Genomic DNA, 19,830 nt, shown 5'->3' with positions numbered 1-19,830 from the left:
GTCAAGAGAAAAGGAAGAGAAAATTAAATAGTTATCTTCAAAGTCCACCTTGCATAAAGCCAATATGTGACCTGAAGCCTGCTTTGGGGAAGTTGATGAATAAAAAGGAAGAGAGTTGCTTATATTATTTCTTGTAGTAAATTTCAATGAATTATAAAATTAAATATATGCAACTAAAGAATATTATACTAGCATTGGGTATGTAGACAGATGGTGCAATTAGTGCATTTTCATAACCATAGAATTATGCACAGCTTTGGATATTGGAGTATATGTCTGGCTTGAAACATGTAGACCATTCTATATTATTTGAAGAACTTGGGACATAAGGAACCAAGTAAACATTAGAATATGAATTACGTAAAAATATTTTCGGATAAAGGTTTATTGCAACTCTTCATCTTTGTTACCAGAGACATGCTGTTAAGTGCAGTCAGGCTAGATTCAGAGTCTGGAAGAAATTGAATACTAGTAGAGAAAAATGTTGTATCTTTTATGTCCTAACCATAAGATAGCAATCAGTGAGATTATAATTTAATTCTACAAAATATGATTATACATTTTCCCTGGAGTCAGATGAGTTTGTTCAGATGAATCTTTTATTCTAAGAATACCTTGAATGTGCCTGAATATTTCTACCTGAGGTTCTTGCTGTTCTGTTCATTGTTGCGCCAAAATAAAGCATAAATCACAGCTCTCTGCATATACCGGAAGTCTTCATCACCTACAACCACTACCTTTATTTAATTTAAAAATGAAAGAGCTGTAATTGCTAGATGATATTCAAATTATTATCAGCACACCTTGCAGAGACAATAGCATGAATATCACTAAGATTTCTTTGTTCACTTCACAGACTCATACAGACACCTGACCATCATTATAGTAAATTACCAAAGCCAAAATGCACAAGCCTTTTTTTACCTTTTTATTTTCCTTTTTCGGTCCCAAGACTATGAACTGCAAGATACCACCTTTAGTGTACTTTCAGTTTTTTTTCCTCTTGCTCTACAGACAAAGGAGAAGGGGAAACAAGGTTTGAAAATTTGAAGACTTTGAGGCTCAGTATAGACAGAAAAACATTTTTGCCTGAAAGGTGCTTTCTTACATGGCTGAAATCAAAGATGAGTCCTGCTCAGCTAAGAACTGGCAATATGTTACTCCGCTTGTGCAGATGAAAAGGAAACAGAAAACAAGTCTGTTATAAGGTGAAATACTATGGAAAGGTGGAACAAGCTGCAAAAAATTAAAAAGGCATCTGTGTAAGGTAGTCTTACTAGGTATGCTTATAGTAATTGAGAAAGGGGTTTCATTGTCTAAGGGGAAGTTTGAGGTAATTAAGATATGTTAATATGCACTGAAAATGATGTGTGGTGTGTCCCAGAAGGAAATAAGAGAAGACTTATTAGCAACATTAGATGAGGCTTCGAAATGCAAGAAACTTTCAGCAGTTTCAGCTCCTGGAAAAACTTCATGTTAATTTCAACCTCAACTTTATGCACTGAAAATCTATGAATGGTTTAGCGGAAAAGTTATGATGGGAAGGAAAAAAATACCAATTCAAGAAGAGCTTTGCAATTCAGACTTGTCAAATCATTGAACTATATTTTTGTTCCCTTTGCTTTTAATGATGTATTGACACATTCTATAGCACTGTGTATCAGTATATTTTCCATACACTACTTTAATGAAATGATTTAAGGGAGAATCTGAAATTAAAATTTGTGTAAATCACTGATCTTCACCTCCTATGCCTTTGTATAAGTGAAATCTGGCAAGCCAAACATGGCTAACATAGAGATGGCTAGTTCACATATTCAAAACAGAATTCTTTCTGTTCATCAGTTATGATAACAAGCTTTGATCATATACTCTCTATATGCATACTTGCCCATGCCTGAGTCAGAATATAGGAAATTAATCTTCTTTTCTTCTTTCTCTTTGAAGCCATATTTAGGTACTGAATTATGAACCCTTTCCAATTACCAGTGGTTCATACACTACTAAGTTAAGTTGATTGCAAACAAAATGTATCAGTCTACATAAGTAAAACATACATATTCTTGCAATACAAATAATTAATTTGGGATAATTCTGACCATTTTTTCAATAGGCATCTTTATGCTATCTTCTGGAAGAGATAGTCATCATTGCTATTCACCAGTAAATTGAAGGAAACTGCAGCACCTCAGCCAAATAAAATAATAAATGTGGATTTGATAGCTACTTCTGGAATTATCACAAACATCTCTTTGCACTATAGCGTAGGTGTGTGTGAAAATTTATTCCTCTGGAAAATGTCTGCTACTTTTATATTAAATATTGGCAAAGAAACTGTATTACGTTATTAGGTGCTTCTTATACCCAGAAGCATTTAAGTTCTACCCTATATAAATCTGTGCAGAAAAATGTAAATTTATGAGTAACTTTGAACAGGATTCTGACACAGAGCTTGAATTTCCATTTGCCTAAGAAGATGGTAGAAAAACAGTTGGTGTGGCCATCAACCTCAAGCTTTGAGGCTGGTATTTTATTTATTAATTTATTATTACTCAACAGGGCTTTGAGGCTGGTATTTTTTTCACTGATCCCAGTGGCTGTTCTGCAAAATGCAGTTAGCTCCTATTCTCTCTCTGTGCAGATCATGGAAGGTTTTGGGGAGTAGAGTGGGAGACTGATCAGAAATAACTGCTGCTTTCCACCCTGAGAGCAACAAACACAGTCTTATTAAGGACCCAAGTCAGTATTCCCCATTCTTTAGCCTATTGTGGATGAGTAATGTTACAAGAACAGACTGCTTGAGGAAATACTTGCATTATTCCCTAAAATGTTAGGTGATATCAGAAGCTGTCTACTACAGGTGAAATAAAACACTTTTCAGAGCCTTTCTTTGCATATCATTCAAAGGAAAATTAATCAAAACTGACATAACTACTTTAGATTTAACAATACTCAGACAAAGTGTGCAATTATCAGATGTTTAATATTCCTAGTTCATGATCTTTCATTTTAATAATCTCTATTACTGGAAGTTGCTCTTTATAAAGTACATTCTGATGTCAGACACTGTGCATTAAACAGTTATTTGAGATCTATAACTATGAGATAGCCACTAAATCATATCAACTGTCAGTGACTTGAAGCAGCAGTTGTCCAGAAAATACAAGGGAAATCTTATTGCAAGGGATGCCAAGACCACATTGAATGAAATACTGATCAGCAAATGGTTTCCTTCAGACCTTTTCCTGTAAGAGTTACAAATATAATTATTCTTCTCCAATGGCTTTACATGTTAATGTACACAAAATTGTGCAAGAAGTAATTTAAAAAGACCTTTGCTTTTTAATGGCTCTTCATCTTTGAACTGAAGACCTACGTGTATTTGGGATTTTGTACCCTTTATTTCATGTTTCCTCTGTGGTCTGAGATAATTTCATCACTTGCATGTCAAGTTGGTGCTATTTAGCTTTCACTTTTAACTAAGCACAAGAAAACTGTCATTATTTTTGATCTCAGTAATAGTGAAAATATGTTAACAACTCGTAATGTAGGTGTCTTCTTTCCAGGTATTACCTCACTACGCAGACTAAAGAAATGTTAGGTTTGGCTAATGGCATGCACTATTACTCAAAATTATGATAGAAGTAAGAGATTTTTTAAAAACCATTCTACCTTACCACAAGTATTGAAAATTTTAAGAATTAAAAGGAATAGGATTATCTGTAAAATTAAAGCTAAACAAAAAAATGTTTTGTATTCATTCGGAGGATAAATTGCATTTTCCTCAGAATATTTGTTAATTAGTGTGAGAAATTTATGTCAGTTATCATGTGAAAATGATATTGCTTACATTTTAAAAGTGACTAGTGTTCAGCATGGATGCTGAATCTTTCTACTGTTAGCAATTCAGTACAGTTTTCCATAAACCATATTGTCAGCAGTTTTGTTGTACTAACAGGCTGAGACACATGGTATTCCGCATTTATGAAACAACTAAATACTTTGTGATTCCCTATTAAAAACAGCACATGTATAGGAAGATTTTAAGCAGACAAATGCGAATATCTTGAAACAATCTTAAAGTGCTTTCTTTTTTTCCCTCTCACTTCTGTTAAGGTGAACAGAGTAGTCATGGGGTCCAATTGAAGCTTCAACCATTAAACCCAGTGGCTGGATCACAGTAAAGGATTTGAATGAAAGACATCAAGACTGAGTCGTGGTAAGTTGATTTTTGATCACAAAGAAAATCTATAGAATTTGTGAAGGCAAGAAAAGAAGATTCTGCAAAAAAGACATGTTGCTAACTATAAAAGAAAAAAAAGAGTAACAGCACTATCTCTTTCTTGAGATGGTAATGAAATTAAAGAAGCATGGGCACTATTTTCAGTTAGTCTTGTACATCAGGACAACATACTTGCTATCTTTCTGTTGAAATAATGCAATAAAAATCAATGTTCTCTGAGTTCGTATAACTGATCACTGAAATTCCTGTAGCAAGGAGGTTTTTCTTGCTTCCTTAGGATAATTTATATTATGTCATATTTTAAAAGAATATTAAACAAAAGGAAATTCCATTAATTCCTTTTAATATTGGAAGGGTATATTCTAGAAAGGAAGCAAAATAAAATCAAAGTATTTCACACCTCTGCCAGAACCAAAATATATTTGATCCATTAAATCTGGAAGAATGATCAATAAACACAGATATTCCATATCTACCACTGTCCAACATACTGAAAGACAGATAACATAGAGACTTTCCTTAGTGGCTTTTCTTCAGTCTTAGGATGAATTTGCTGATGAAAATGTCTGTGCAGGACAGTGCTGTGCTTTTCAAAGAAGAGTCCAAAATAAATCTATTTTCCACTTCTACAGTTTTATAATGTTGCCCATCTGTGTGCTATCTAGAATTTCATGCTGCCAAATCTGATTGTAGCATCAAAGTTATAATTGTATAACTTTCCCCTCAGGAAAAGATGTAATCTTCTTCATTCATCCATCCCTTGTACTGAAATTGGGTGTTCTGCAAAAGAAAGAATGAAAAAAATTTGTATCTCCGGGGAAGTCACTGAAACTCAAAACTTTCTTTAGCTGAGTCGGAGCAGCTCATGACATTTTTCACTTGCAGACCCCAATATAATTTCAAGAAAACTGTAATACGTTTGCTGTGGTGGGTCCTTAGGGAAGCGATTGCCAACAGTGAGAGTCATTCCCTTTTTTCCCCTATTATTTTCTACTCTTAATTTTCACAGGGGGACCCAACAAGGAACTGAACAACAAACTAGTATAAGACACCTGCACTTGCTCTGAATGCCCCCACAAACCAATTATTCTTTAAAAGAAAATATAAACTAATGCATTTAATGCATTTTTATCCTTACATGCTTTTATTATTTGCCATTAAAATAATCATGTGCACCCAAATATTTTAAAATCTAAACTTGAATGAGTTATACTACTCAACATATATTTTAAAAAGAACTTCAAAGTTAACTCAGTTGATCTTTTTTAAGCAATATTCTTGATTTAAAGGTAGTTCTGGGCAAGAGCTTGTATAGTTTCCAACACAAGGAGACTGCAATAGTTGCAAAACAGCAATTCTTTCTCTAGGAAAATACACGTGGCATGAAATAAAGGAGTCCATAAGTGGAGAGAAACAAAAAGAAAAGAGACACATCATAGGAATGCCAAGATGGTTGTTTTCATCAAACAGATTTTCTAGAGCCAAGTTGAAAGCGGTCTGGCAGAATTAGAATATGATGTTAGCAAGAATATTTGGTAACTATGAGTAAAAATGTAAACATCAGTCTTCAGCAGTCTCCAGCATTTTATAATGGCTGTTTAGAACTTCTGGAAGTGCATATATAGAAGCTAACTCTAAATACCCTATCACAACTCCCTATAGTCAGTAGAGATTTCCAATAGAATGGAGAAATTTAGAATAATCCTTATAAGTTTCACTGGAAACAGAGAAACATGAGGTTCCTATTACAGGCATCTAGATAAGGTGCCTAAATCTAGAATATATGAATTAGCTATTTCTGTTTCATTAATTTATGCTTTATGTTGTTGTTGTTATTGTTGTGGTGGTCGATTTTTTGTTTGCTTGGATTTTTGGAGGTTTTTTTTGAGAGAAGGAGCTGGTGATACAAGGCAGTACAAAGAAACAGTCTTCCCATTGTTCCTGTACATGAGTTTAGGAAGCTTGCTAACATATTTTGGCTCAGCTGTATTTATTGTCTAATCAAATTGCCTGGATGAAACATCTAAATTGATCCTGTATTTTTACTCTCAAAAAAAAAAAGGATTTAGAGCCCAGTAAGGATCATGTGACTCAGTTTGACCTCTAATCTCTGCACTAGTGATAGGAACCCCTCTAAGTATTGCTCTCTGAATCATTACAGAGCAACTGACCATCCTTTGATGGCCTTAGTCAAGAAGTTATGGGAGGGCCACATATGAGCTTCATAGGCATTGCTGGGTTTTATGCATTTAGGCATTGCAGAGTTTTTATGACAAAGCCTGAGATCTCTTTAGAAGTGTCATGTGAGAGCAGCTCAACATTTAATGACTGTTGTTTGGGGAATTAGCAACTGAATAGACAGCAAGGATGCTGACATTAAACAAAAGAATTCTGAAAGTAGGGATTTCTACCTTAACTCCATGTATAAACTGGCAGTTCTTTATCAAGGCAAGACATCTATCATCTCACAAATCAGGAATACTTACTCACCCTCTGTGGGCCACAACATAAACCCAATTAGGAAACCACATGAAGCTTAGCAGCCTCAGAACTGTGCTTAGGTCTGTTGCACTGCTGCACTTATATTTACAGCCCTGCTGTGAGGACAAGTCCGGGATCAATGTCCTGGGGTGACTTTATGATGCTTGTATCCCCAGTCATCCGTTCTGTTTGTGCTGGATGTTAGGTTCTGCAGCTTTAAGACTGGTTCCAGGAGTGAAGGGGGAGAGAAGAAGTGCAGAGTTTGTTATCAGAGACTGCACTGGCTCCCCTGCATCCTTCACACAGACTGTGTTGTCTGCAGTGGACAGCAGGAGAGAGCTCTCCTTTGCTCTTAGTTAGTTTTTGGCTAGCTGAGGTACAGAAGTTCCCTGGACTGTTTTTTTCTTTTTCTTGGAACTGTTCAAACCTACTGTGGACTGGGGACCCAGAGGAGCACCAGGAGCTCACACGTGTGGCCCACCAGGCATTTCCCAGTGCTGGAGGGACTGAGAACAGACTGAGGTGACACACATCAGCTGCCTCCATGCCCCTCCTAACAGGACCGGGAAATACAGTGCCTGCATTTGGGAGCAGCTTCACGCAGAGGCCACGGAAAGTCCCTGAGCTTTTATGAAAACCTCTGGACAGCACACAACAGCAGGAGCATTAGGAAACAAAGCACATGAGTAATGGCAAATATTTTCTCCATGCCTCTGGAATGCTGCATCTTCCGGTGTTCTTGTTCTAACCATAAGTGACTCTCAGGATGGCAAAGGAAATGGGATATGCAGCACATAATCAGTAGCCACACCACATGGGGAGATTCTGAATGATCAACTCCTATGTCACGTGTAATTTTGCCGATCTTGAAATATGGCAAAGTACATTGTACTAACACACTTGGGAGCTTTCAAAGTGCCTGTTGATTGTATTTTTTGTTCCCCTACAGAGAGGGAACTGCCAATCTGCATGGGGCATATTGTACCCAGTTAATTTTATAGGCCATGTGGAAGAGGGACTTATGTCCTTGCTGAATAAAATTTCAATTTAAATATAACTCTCTGCTTGTTGTCTAGAATTGTGGAGTCACATTTAATTGGCTTGCATTGATCGTTTGAAACTGCTTATTAGTTTAATGCAGTGTTTTGACAAAACTGTAGCCTTCAAATAAAAGGAAGGAGAATTTGGTGCTGGCAATTGTATTTAAACTTTCCATTTACCAATATAATGATTTATGAAAGGCACATCTATAACCCCCAAGATTTTCAGGGGCTTTTTAACTGTACAAAAAAGTGGAATCTCGACAAAATTAAAATGTGGAAGCTGACAGAAAAGCATTACTTTCTTCTGTATGTAGTTCTTAATCTGTGTCCCAAGGAAATACTTATGGTTTTGAACAGGGATAAGAATAGTGCAGCTCTACTAGAATGGAAGTCTGCAATATCCCTTATAGGTAGTTGAGCATTTATAAAGGTATTTTACAGCACCAAAGACAAGCAAATTAGTTCCTCTATTTGCATAAAGGTTTTTCAAATCTGCTGACTGTTGTTAGTGTGGTGTTCAAGTAAAAATTGCCTTGCTAGCTTATAAAGGAGTTAAATATTTTGCAAATACCACCTCTCAAAGCGGGAAGAAAAAAACCCTTAATATAAAACCAATTAAATAAGTATTGCTTGACTTGGACTTCCTTTGATTTCATTCTCAAGAACTTTGAATGAAGATATAAAACAAAACCTTACAGGTCTAATCATTGCCACTAGTTCATCTTAAGAAAAGCTGCAATACAGAGCAGCTTCGCTGAAAGAAGCAGGATTTGTTGACTGTTTCCAAGGGAAGGAGCCACTCCCATGAAGTCAAGCTTTGCCTCTGGTAGTGTTCAGTAACCCCCTCATCATACTGTCATAGCATAAACTTTATATTTAAGTCTTTGAGATATATACAAGGGAAAAAAGACTTCTTGCTGCCTCAGTTGTCTGGTTAACAGGCATTATCAGAGCTCTTATCATGGTAAATTCTGCTTCAAAGTAAACTTTCAATAGCTCCATTGTGACTTGATTAAACTTGTTTGTTCTATTTTTACACCAGCCTTGCCTGCTGGTTCCAAATATATTGCACATTCACACCTGAAGATGCCCTTATCTTTTCTTCATCTCTTGTTCACACTTTTAATTGACAGCTATTGAACTATTGAGTGGCAATTACCAAAAAGTTGCTATGTGGACTTTGCTAAGCTTTAACTTGCAGTTTCATGTACTGAGTTTGACTTTTGCTGAAAAGGACTTTTAAATTCCACACTGAAAAAACATGATGGTTTTGGGGGAGTATTATGTTGTTTGCAGTCTTTAAAATAAAGGAGCAGAGTTTTCCCAAATTCTCAGTGGCATCTACACAGCATTTGTGAATGGATGTGATTCTGCATTTCAGTGTTTGCCATGCCAAAAACTATATATGTTTACATGACAAATTACATTTCTGGCTTTTATAAACTCATTATAATCCAAATAAGGTATGCATGTCTTAGCTGTAAAGTACTCAAATTCTGATCAGGCAGTAAGTAATAAATATATATTCTCTGCTCTGAAATGTAGCCTAGGGCTTCTGTGTGCCATCATGGTTCCAAATGGAAAGTGCATTCATGTCGTTTTTGGCCATGTGGATAAATTAGAAGAATTTTACAAGTTTTAAGTCTGCAAACAATTGCTGAAGGGAAGAGGGAAGGAATATAGCACACATAATTCTACAGAAATTTCCCCCAAATGAGCCCAAACTATATATGTGTAAAGCATAATTTATATAGTGTTTCCTCTGGTCATTTATTCTATCGACTAACAATCCCCATTATTAGAAAGTCATGCATTATTTCTTGTTTGTGCTTCTCTGGCTTTCAGCTCTTCACTGCTGTTTCATATTACATCTTTCTCTGCTATATTAAATATCCCATTAGTACCCAGCAGAAATAACTCTGCAGGAAAGTGCTTATAACCTATAATCAAGTTACCTTTTGAACTCTATTTTGAGAAAGTAGAGCAAGCAACTCACTAAAGATATTATATTATTTTTTAGCATGTTCTCATCATTTTTTCCTATTTTTAACTTCCCTTTTCACTAATTTAAATTTATAGAAACTGTCAGGAAAGTAGGTCAAGTATTCATGAACCTGACTGTGTGCAAAGATAATCATTAAAACCCTGTAATTGACTTTACCAGATGTACGAGGCACTCTAGGGTGAAGATCATTGGACCAAAGCAGTAGAAAGATGTTGGACTTGTTTACATGTATCCCAAAATATTCTTTACCTACTTGCCTCTATTTGTTGCTCTTATGTTGGCCAGCTGACCACCTTGAACTTTTAAGTGAAAACATCCAGATAAAGAGCATTGAAAACTCTTAAATGCTATTAAACTACAGGGCCCTCACAAGTCATTTAAAGGTAAGCACAGCCTCAATTTTGTCCTTTCTTTTAAGTTATGTGTCCAACAATTTCATGTTCCTCTTGATGTTGCTTGCTAAGGAACACCTTGATTTTGCACCTTGGTTTTGTCCTTTGATTATTTGATTTTGGCCAGTATGCCTGATCTATACCTTTTTAAGTAAAGATCATCTTCAACAATTTTATTTAATTTGAATTTCCAGTACAGTTCTTTCCTGCACTAGAGAATTAAAAATTACTGGTTAAATCTATCTGATTTTTACTACTCTGCCTTTCTTCCACCCAGAATAGTATTGTTTACACTTCTATTCTAAATATTGCATCACCAAGAAGCTGCCAGATTTCCTCAGGGGTTTTTTTAGATCAGTATCCCGGAAGACTTCACCTATGAAACTTCTGATTTATTAAGTCTGCTTTTTGACGACTGCTATTTTTACTTTTTTTTGTACTGCACCAACTTTTCGAGCCAAAGCTTTCCCACAGCTGTATTTTGTCCAAACTTGTCAAAAGTTCGGACATGCAGATGCTATAAAGAAGAAATAAAAACCATGTACATGCATTAAGCATGTAGGGAATAATGACTGCCTAAAGGGGGCAGCTTGTCAAAGGATTTTGTGATATTTTTTATTTTGTCTCATGGGGACATAAACAGGAGAGGAAAACTTGCCCCAAAGGAAAAATTTGTGCATCATTGCAATCAAAATGCAACATTTTTAAAGCACATGCAGTAATACACAGCTAATTCATGTGACCAAAATGGAACTCTTATGCCAAAGGAAACACCAAATTGATTTAAAGCAAAACAAAAGAAGTATTTCAAAATTTTTTTTATAATTGCCTGCCTCACCTTGATTTTCCATGATTTCCATGATCTGGCCATGAAGAAGACATTTGAGAAAAATTTTGTAACTTGATTACTTTTAGCAAAATTACCCAGACTTATATCTTGATGGTGAGATGTCCTAAGGATTTGACCTACGACAGTTGTCAATGAAAGGGATTCCACAGTAAGAGAATGAGAGATAGCTCGATGTTTAACTGTTGTTGGTTGCAGCAGTATTAAAATCTGGCTATCTGATTTTAAAACCAGGTAGATGTTTGCATGGATTCCCACCACGGGTTTAGATTGCAGGTTAGAAACACTTCTTTAAAAAGGTTTAAATTTCCCACCTTGTTCTGTGAGGACACCAGAGTACCTCCAGCTGTGCTCAGTGTGGATGGTCTGTATGCAGAATGCCTTCTGCTTTGGGGTTTGGGATTATATTCTCTATTATTGGAATGCAACTATTTAAGCTAAAACTACTTCAGCACACAGTTATTGATTGATCTTTTATAATAGAAAATTCAAAGGCTTTATATATTTATAGAGAAACAGAGACCTAGAGGAAGAAAATACTACAAGACGTTTAAATGATGCCTGGATAAAGTATGAGAAATACAATAATTGTTGCTTCTTAAAATTCTACCCATCGGTTCCTATTTATTTTTTTTAACATTTTGGGCAATTACAAAGCCAGAAAAGGAATAATAATTATTAATCTGTTTTTCCTCTGAGATCTGACGATTAAAGCTGATGGCTAGAAATGTAGATAATCAAAACACATACATTAAATTGTGTGAGATCAAAACCTTTAGATACGCACCACATCTTTTAAGCAAGCAATAAAGGCTGAAGCTAAAAACTATATCAGCTTTTTGAAATCCCAGAACATTTATAAAAGTAAAATTCATTGCTAAATTGCTGCTTTCAGGCCACTGGTGATACATTTCATTATCTGCAAGTTTTATTTCAGTTTACTTCAACAGAATGCAGAAACGAGGTATTCATCTGCCTGAGCCCTCTGAAGACTTAATTTCAGAGCATACCTGTAGAACAAAATGGAGTCAGACTCCATAAAAAGCATAATGATGGGCCCTGCTGTTTCCTTTAATATGAGCGTGTTTCAGCACCAAGCTGTACTGATTGTGTTGCCTCCTTTCATGTCAGAGCCCAGCATTTAGGGCTTTTGAGCCAGGTGAGAAAAATTTCATTCAATGCTCTCATGTCTGAGGGGAGTACACAAGGTATCGAGGGTAACTGAGTGAGCTGTTTCTTTTAACGAAGTTACATTCCTGAACAAAAAATAATCCCAGACTCAGCCAGAAAGAGAGCACAAAACACAGTATGCCTCTACGATTCTAACTGCTCAAGCACTTGTCTAGAATTTTCGTTTTATTATCCCTACCACAAAAATGTTTCCTATGATTAACATAGAAATCATCCCAGGATAAAATACAAAACCAGGCTAAATGCATTCTTTGTTGTTATCTTACTCTTCGTTAAGAAAATTCAAGAGTATTGGAAGTAGATACCATCAAGGAGAAAAAATATTTTATAGCATTACTTAGCCAAATACTTGGAGAAAACATCAAATATTTTTACTTGAAATGTAAAGCTGTTACTTATTCCTGCAAACCTGTAAATTTCAGCTATGTTTCAAAACAAAATAAGGAAAAACCCCCTGGATTCGAGGTCATAGCTTCCTATGATTTAACCATACGTTCTGCATGGTTACTTTGAAAAGGTTTTCTCCTTGTATTGCTTCCAGGGCTTTAGAACTGTAGGCTTAATATTGAAATCAATGTCTTATTTTGGTTCAAGCTGCTCATTGAAATATTGATTTTTTTTTTCTTGCACAATTTAGTTGAAGAAAAGGAAGAAAAGCTCACCTAAATAAGAAAAACCTCTGCTAGTATAAGCTCCTTCACTACAGGGTATCAGCTGTTCCCAAACCCAACATCTTTGCTAGCTCTTTCAAACAATTTTCATTTCATACTTCTCAAAAGCTGCAGTATTAGATACAGATAAATGTTATACTTATTTGCTGATTGCATCCAATGTGTATTTGTGTAAAAGAATAATGTGAATAGTACCCCAAACTATGAACTCAAAGCCCCAGTGAATTTAGGTCCTAAATATTTACCAGCATTAAGAGAATGTTATGATACTGATCACTTGTAATTATGTAGCAATCATCTTGGGATTTCTGAATTTCACAGCTCCCTTCTGCTGTCTCTGTTCTGCTTTTTTGTAGGCTTTTTCAGAAATATAAAACTAGAATTGTAAATTAAGGCATTAAATAAAGGCACTGGATTGGAAACCATACCTATTTCACAAAATGTGGGTTCGTGTTAGAGAACTTATTTTCTTCACAACAGTGCAATGGCAAACTGTGAATATGGATAGTCTTGCATTTAATGTCTCAAATGCATTCTTCATTTCAGTGGTTCCCACTTTTGATAGTATCTTCTTTTATTATGTATTTGCCCTCTACTAAGCTCTGCTTCCCTATATTGTAATTCTCACCCTCTTCCTCCTCACTTCTTATGTGTTTTGGGAGATGTTATTGGTTTGTTGTTTTCTGGGGTGGTTTGTTGGTTTTTTTCTCTCTTTTTAGGGGGGGGTGGGTGGGTGTTAACTTTCATATATGTTTGTCCCACATGTCTAATTGTTCTTTTTCTGGATTTTAGGTTAAATATTTTCTCAATTCAGCTTGTTCCTTGAAGGGAGCATTGTGGGTTCACATGTAAAAGCATTGATGAGTAAATAAACTGTAAACAGTTCAGAAGGCTCTTGGTGTCCACTGAGGATAATTTCTTAATCTGGGTGATAGCTACCATACATCAATTTCTCTCCGACTTTGAAGCTGACTTCAATAATTCTCTAACCCAAAGGTTTCATAGCTACACCTTCCATTCTCTAAACTTTATATACTAGAGTGCATTCTATCAAAGTGGCACTTAATTGTCAATGTCAATGTTTGGTCTCATCTCATGTTCAAATGTGTAAGTAAACTCCTAGTGAACATTTTATTAATTCTGTACTTTTTATATTCAGCTATTTGTACTTGGGAGGTCTGCCTTTTCTTCTAGACCCTTAGGTGCTGTAAAACAAAAATTTCACTGCCTCAAATATGAAGGACAAAGGTAACTCAGAAAGAGTCATATTGAAAAAGCAAGATACAGTTCATCTTGCATTTTTCAGTCATATACAATTCCTGAATGGTATAATAACTTTAGAAATCCATTAACATCATACCTGTAATCATACGCAGTCATAAAAATACTGTTACAATCTTTAATCAGTCAGAAAACAAAATGGATGGTTAGGAAGAGATATCATTAGCACAGCTTATATGTTTGGTTGTTTTTAGAAATGTACTTTCAGCATTCCAGCTGCAGCTTTGAGTCAGGCACACTGGTGAGGTTATATTTGATTTAGTCAAAACACCCAGATGGAACAAGCAGCTGGAGAAAACTGGGGAATGAGGGGAGGAAATGAAGTTTGCTCTGACTGTGGCCTTCTTCCACACCAGCTGTAGGAGGACAGCTGGGCATGGTCACCAAAGCACCCAGTGGCAGAGGGCACTTGTGCAGAAGAGAGGAAAGCGTTTCAGTGAGCTCAGAGCTAAATTACTGCTGCTTGTACACAGGTGTCTTCAGCCAACATACATTGTCCCATCCACAAAGAAAAGATATGTAAAGGATAAAGATATGTAAGGGAAAAACAGTCATCCATTCATCTCTCGTCTTCTGTCTGCCTTTTTCTCTTGTGGAAAAGTGAAACTCGTTGTCTGTGTTGCCTTCCCCAGCTGCAGTCTCAGACCTAGCAGGGGAGTTATGATCACTCTGCAGCTGGGAGCTGTCACTAGAGCCAAATTTTATACAATTATCTTCAGCTTAAAATAACTTGGCAGAACTGATTTCTGTTTTAAGACTCTTGGTTGATAAACATTTCCACTGGGAAAAAAAAAAGGTTTCTGCACTGTTCCTGTAGTAAAGTGCTGCAGGTGAGAACATCTAACTCAGGTAGTTTTTCCAAAAGAGGAGTCTCTCCCCTTTCTCTAAATGCAAGTGTCTGTAATCCCAGTTTAGCTGCAGCTGTGCTGATAAAAAGGGTCTGGGGAGAGAAGTGAGAAGTCAGGAGGTCGTACAGCAGAGGTGCCTGCACATGATGTCCCAGGCTCTTCAGGTTTTGTGAGGTGGACCCTATTGAATCTCTGTAATTGTGAAATGGGAAGAGTAATCTTTACAAAAAAGTAGTACATTTTTACGGTACTGCTTGAGGTGTAAGTATATGAGATAGAGAGAGACATAAAGGTACTGTAGTACAGCTTAATGTTTGGAAAGAGCTGCTGTAAATGAGGTCTTTTCTATCTTTCTGTGCTTAGACATTCTTGTGCTTCTCTTAAGAGATCCTTTAGTTTGCTTTGCTCTGAACTCAGGGAACCTGGCTGTAGGTGTTAAATGAAGAATATATCCTCTAAAGGTAAGAGTTGCCCTGTAAAATACGAATGTCTTATTCTCAGTTGTACCATCTGCAAAGTACACTGACAGAACTTTGAAAGTAGTGTAAATCAAATATAATTGAGCCAATTATGTTTGTTTGCACGGCTAAATATTTTGGATTGTAGGATTGATGTGCATAATGAAGGATTTAGATTTTAAATGCTGTGTTCTGAAGCCTTATCTGTACATTAGTCAATCACATAGCTATAATACAAAACCTAGATTTTGGTCATCAAATGGCTGAGAAAACAAGAAGGTCACTTCTTGGGCTGCCATTTCTAAGTATGAACAACATAATCTTCGTGACTGCAGATGGCAACATGGGCCCAGTTTTACTTTCAGTGCTTCATCCTGCACTTTCTCGTGTTTCATTAGAAACACAGCAAAACAATCTAGTCAGCATTTTCAGCTGAAAATTTACTTTGCCTAATGAGTAACTCTTAGTAATAAAATCACCACTGGCATAGCAATTGTCTTGTGGGTCTTTGATTTGATGCATGACATAGAGCATCCTTAAAAGCATTCCTAATTAAACCAAGGAAAATTCCAGCATTAGGAAAGAGCAGAAGTATATCTGTGATCCATACTACTCACTACTTGGAGAAGCATGGCAACAGGTAGACTTTGACTGAATCTATCTGCCTCATGTGGGCTAAAACTTAGAGATACAACTTCTCTCCTACCTATACTGCATCTCCTTGAAGTTTATCAGTTTTAACATTGAGCCAGTTTGGTGTACAGTATTTGTTAACCTTCAAAGGAGTACCTGCAGCCTGCAGAAGTAAACCTTTTTTCTTCAAACTGAAAAGGAATTCTAACTTATTTCCTTTGTAGCAGATTTTCAGCTTAGTGTATTTTGATTTTTAATAATGAAAATTACAATGGTGATGCATGCAGCTATGATTTCTTTGCTTCTGTGAAGTTCATTCTACCTAGCACCTAATCTGAACAATAGAAAAAAAACTACAAGGTCCTGGAACTTCACTAGCAACTTATTTGAAAGAGTCTAATAATTGTAGTTATTTAATTCTTAATTCTTACTTTGGCTCATGGGGGCTCTTCTTGATAGCAAATGACAATTATTTGGATTAAATGAAACATTAATGTATTCTGTTAATTTGTGGTTTGTGTTAGTTTGTGGTGTGGTGGCAGAATGTCTGTTGAAAGTTTGGAGGGGGTTGTCCCCCACAGAAAAATTAAGTTCCTTCAGTTTAGATGCTCTTTAGACTGAATTTTAATTATAGAACACAGTAGGTAGAAATAAAAGCGAATACTGACCATCCCAATGAAGTCCAATGTCTTCTCAAAGCTATTTGAAAACATGCAATTCTGATGAGTTATTTCTTTGCTGTGTAAGGAATTAGTCTATAAAGCCTATTGGTTTTTTTTAAAGAGTTCTTAAACACCAACATGCCATAACTTTTTACGTTTTAGTCAGGAAGGAAACACTTACTGCCTTTCTGTTTCTTCTAATAAGAAGCAAAAATGCATTCAAGTAAGGTAAGCCAAAGCTAATTTTCAGAATCTGGTTTCTCCTCCTTTTTCTGCTCTGCATTCCACAGTTCAGCAGTGCGTGCGTTTGTAACTCTAGCTTCTTGATTGAAATATAATTATACCGAGAGAATGGGCTAGAAACTGCTGCTGCTTCTTTTTGTAATATTATGAATGTGTAAGAAGTTTAGAAGAGAGAAGATCTCAGTGGATTTTCCATAGAGCAAGTGTTTATTTGCAGCAAAATTAATGAGTATCCTTGCTAAAGGTCCTTGGAAAAGAGGAAGGCTGAAAAGTGACAACTCCCACTGGGGCTGAGCTTCAGAAAATATGTGTGAGTGGTATGTACCACATTTGGGGGTTTTCCCTGTTTACTCTGAAGTAGAATATCTTCAACTTTTGTAGTGGGTCAGACTGCTATTTAAAGAAGCTGTTTGCTTGATTTATTGTATTAGCAGGTGAAAGGATCTATTCCAAACATATGTATGGTTCCTACACATCTCAAGTAGTTATGACTAGATCAGAAGCAGAAAGCCACAGAGGAAACTATACAAGAAGGAAAATTCTTTATTTAGAATGTAAGTGCTGTCTCACCCTGCACTCAAGAGGTAAAGCTTTTATTTTACTTTTCCTTGAAAGACTATTTCACTTATTATTCACTTTCTTGGTTCAGTTTCTTCTTCTATTTTCTCACCTTGGAAGAGCTTTTCAGCTCAGGAATTAGCCCTAGAGTATGTAGGAGTTAGATTAAATCTTAAACAGTTGTTTGAAACAAGTGTGATCTTACTTGATATGCTCAAAAGCTAGTCCCCACCTTATAAAAGAAATATTTTATGGTTGTCTAATCCATTTGATCCATTTTTGTCTGTTCATTGCCTATTACTGGTGCAGTTATAGTAGATATCAAAGTATTTCTTGGGGTTTCCATAGACAACAACCTTTTTGCAAGCCCCTCTCTGTTCTGTATTCTTTTATATCAGAAATCAAGACACTGGCAGTTCGTAATGTCTATTTTGTAGACAACTTTGCCATAGCAACAATGTAGACTTAGATTTCAACGGTGATAAAGATTTTTCTAATTTGTTAAATTCACCATTTTGTGGATGTGTTCACATATGCACATATTTCCTTAGTCAGAGAAGCTCTTTTCCTTCAGTACCTGGCACAGCTGCTCACAGGTCAACAATGCTTTCTGACCATTGGCATCTTGACAAGCTTTAAAAAAAAATAAAGGTTTGAAACTCTTTGAGTCCACATAAAAAATTAACTCCTCTCTCGAGTTCATCTGAACTGACCAATTTGTTTTGAAGCATGTCTTGCTGTGCAGCTAAATGTTAGCCTTCACATCATAAAACAGATTTTAACCATGTGACTGTTTATGTAATGGGGAATACCATGATCTACTGGTGGCAGTAAAATCAAGGGCCAGATAGGAATGTCTCAAAGTATTCAAATAAGACAAACATCTGTGAAAAAACTTTTCCTCATAAAGAATATGATTTTGAACACATCACTTTGTTGTTTCAGATTGTTTTCCTTAGCATTAGTCATGAATAGTGGTTAGTGTGTAAAAGAAGTGACATGCTGATATTGGAAATAAATTACACTGTGCATTTTTCTATATTTCAGTGAGTGTCTGGATTGCTACAAAGGGACTGTATTTATAAATTTCACTTCCACTTAGTTGAAAAACCTCCAGTTTTTATCTAAACTACAGAAAACATTTGGTTTCAAACAGATTTGGCTAAATAAAACTGTGCTTCTCAGACTTCTTGCAGCATTGCAATTTTAGGAAGATAAAAAAAAAAGAGAAGGAAAAACGATTGGACTATCGATGATATTTCTGGGAACCTGGCTGTGTTTTGTGCAGCATCAGCATCAGCTTTCCTTGGGGTAAAGCCGTGTCCATGCACACAGCCCAGTCTTTGCCTGCCACAGAGCAGATCCCGGCCTGAGGAGACACTGTGATCCTGGAAACTTTCATGTGCCTGTGTGCCAGGGAGGGGAGAGAGAGGGAGACCTAGAGCAAAGGCGAGTAGGGAGGAAGGCAGGGAGAGAAGGGAGCTTGCTTCAGCCACTGCTGAAGGCTCTCAGAGGCAGACTGTACGTGCAGCACTCTGGCTGGTGTGCAATTCAAAGGACAACATTCATTGAATTTATTCATTGAATTGCTGAAGGATAGATATGACACCCAACTGCTGCTTCTGTATGTTCTTGCTTATTGGTACCATGGGTAAGTATCCCTGGCTTCCTTTCTTGTTTTGAACATTGCAAAGCAGATAGCAGGTAACTTCAGGAGTGGATTTCTTTTAAAAACCATGATATCTCAGTGTTATTTTACATTTCTTCATGTCAGTTACTTTTCAACAGAATCGAAGTGTAATGCAGTCTCTCAAGGTTACTAGCTACATGTCAGGATCAGATGTTTTTGCACTTAATGCCTCGAGAGTTACTATTAATAGTTATGAGCTGAAATTTAAAAATTAGAAACGGCTTAAACATTACTTAAATACTAGCTGTAAATATTTATTGAGGGTACCTACAGAACTGACTTAACTCAGATGCCATGAAATCTGCATTTTAGACTCAGTTCAGTAGTTTGAAGTGATACTGTGCAAATGGTACCAGAATAGATAGCTCTCAAAGGACAGAATGTGTACAGGTAATACGAATTTTTAGCATGAATGGCAGTATAACATGCAAGAGGGAGACTGAATTCTATTTTAGTTTTCCTTCGGATGCAAATCACTTCAGTGTGGTGGGAGTTACACCGGACATACTGCTTACTTTAGTAATGTTTTCTTCATTTCATTTGAGTACCCTGTTTGTAAGTGCTTCTTATGACTTGGTAAAGGT

General features: G+C 36.2%; 1 protein-coding gene across 5 annotated transcripts in view; it reads left to right on the top strand.

Annotated features, from left to right (window-relative positions):
• The window catches only part of RXFP1 (relaxin family peptide receptor 1), a 96,531-nt gene that overhangs the window by 30,341 nt on the left and 46,360 nt on the right, over nucleotides 1–19,830 (top strand). For 2 of the 5 annotated variants that reach the window (XM_088163655.1, XM_088163657.1), the window contains exons 2-3: nucleotides 4,117–4,219; nucleotides 10,058–10,155. Coding sequence is in view for 2 of the 5 variants with exons in the window: in XM_088163654.1 (XP_088019780.1) it covers nucleotides 19,159–19,207 (49 nt within the window). In the remaining 3 variants the exon portion in view is untranslated. Of the gene's footprint in view, nucleotides 1–2,113; nucleotides 2,269–4,116; nucleotides 4,220–10,057; nucleotides 10,156–18,893; nucleotides 19,208–19,830 lie in introns of those variants that run through there. The other 3 variants (XM_088163654.1, XM_014883676.2, XM_088163656.1) reach the window with 2 other exon arrangements.

This window comes from Sturnus vulgaris, chromosome 4, assembly GCF_052056855.1.
Source record: "Sturnus vulgaris isolate bStuVul1 chromosome 4, bStuVul1.hap1, whole genome shotgun sequence".
NCBI classification, from domain to species: domain Eukaryota; kingdom Metazoa; phylum Chordata; class Aves; order Passeriformes; family Sturnidae; genus Sturnus; species Sturnus vulgaris.
This window is presented reverse-complemented; position numbering and strand designations above follow the sequence as displayed.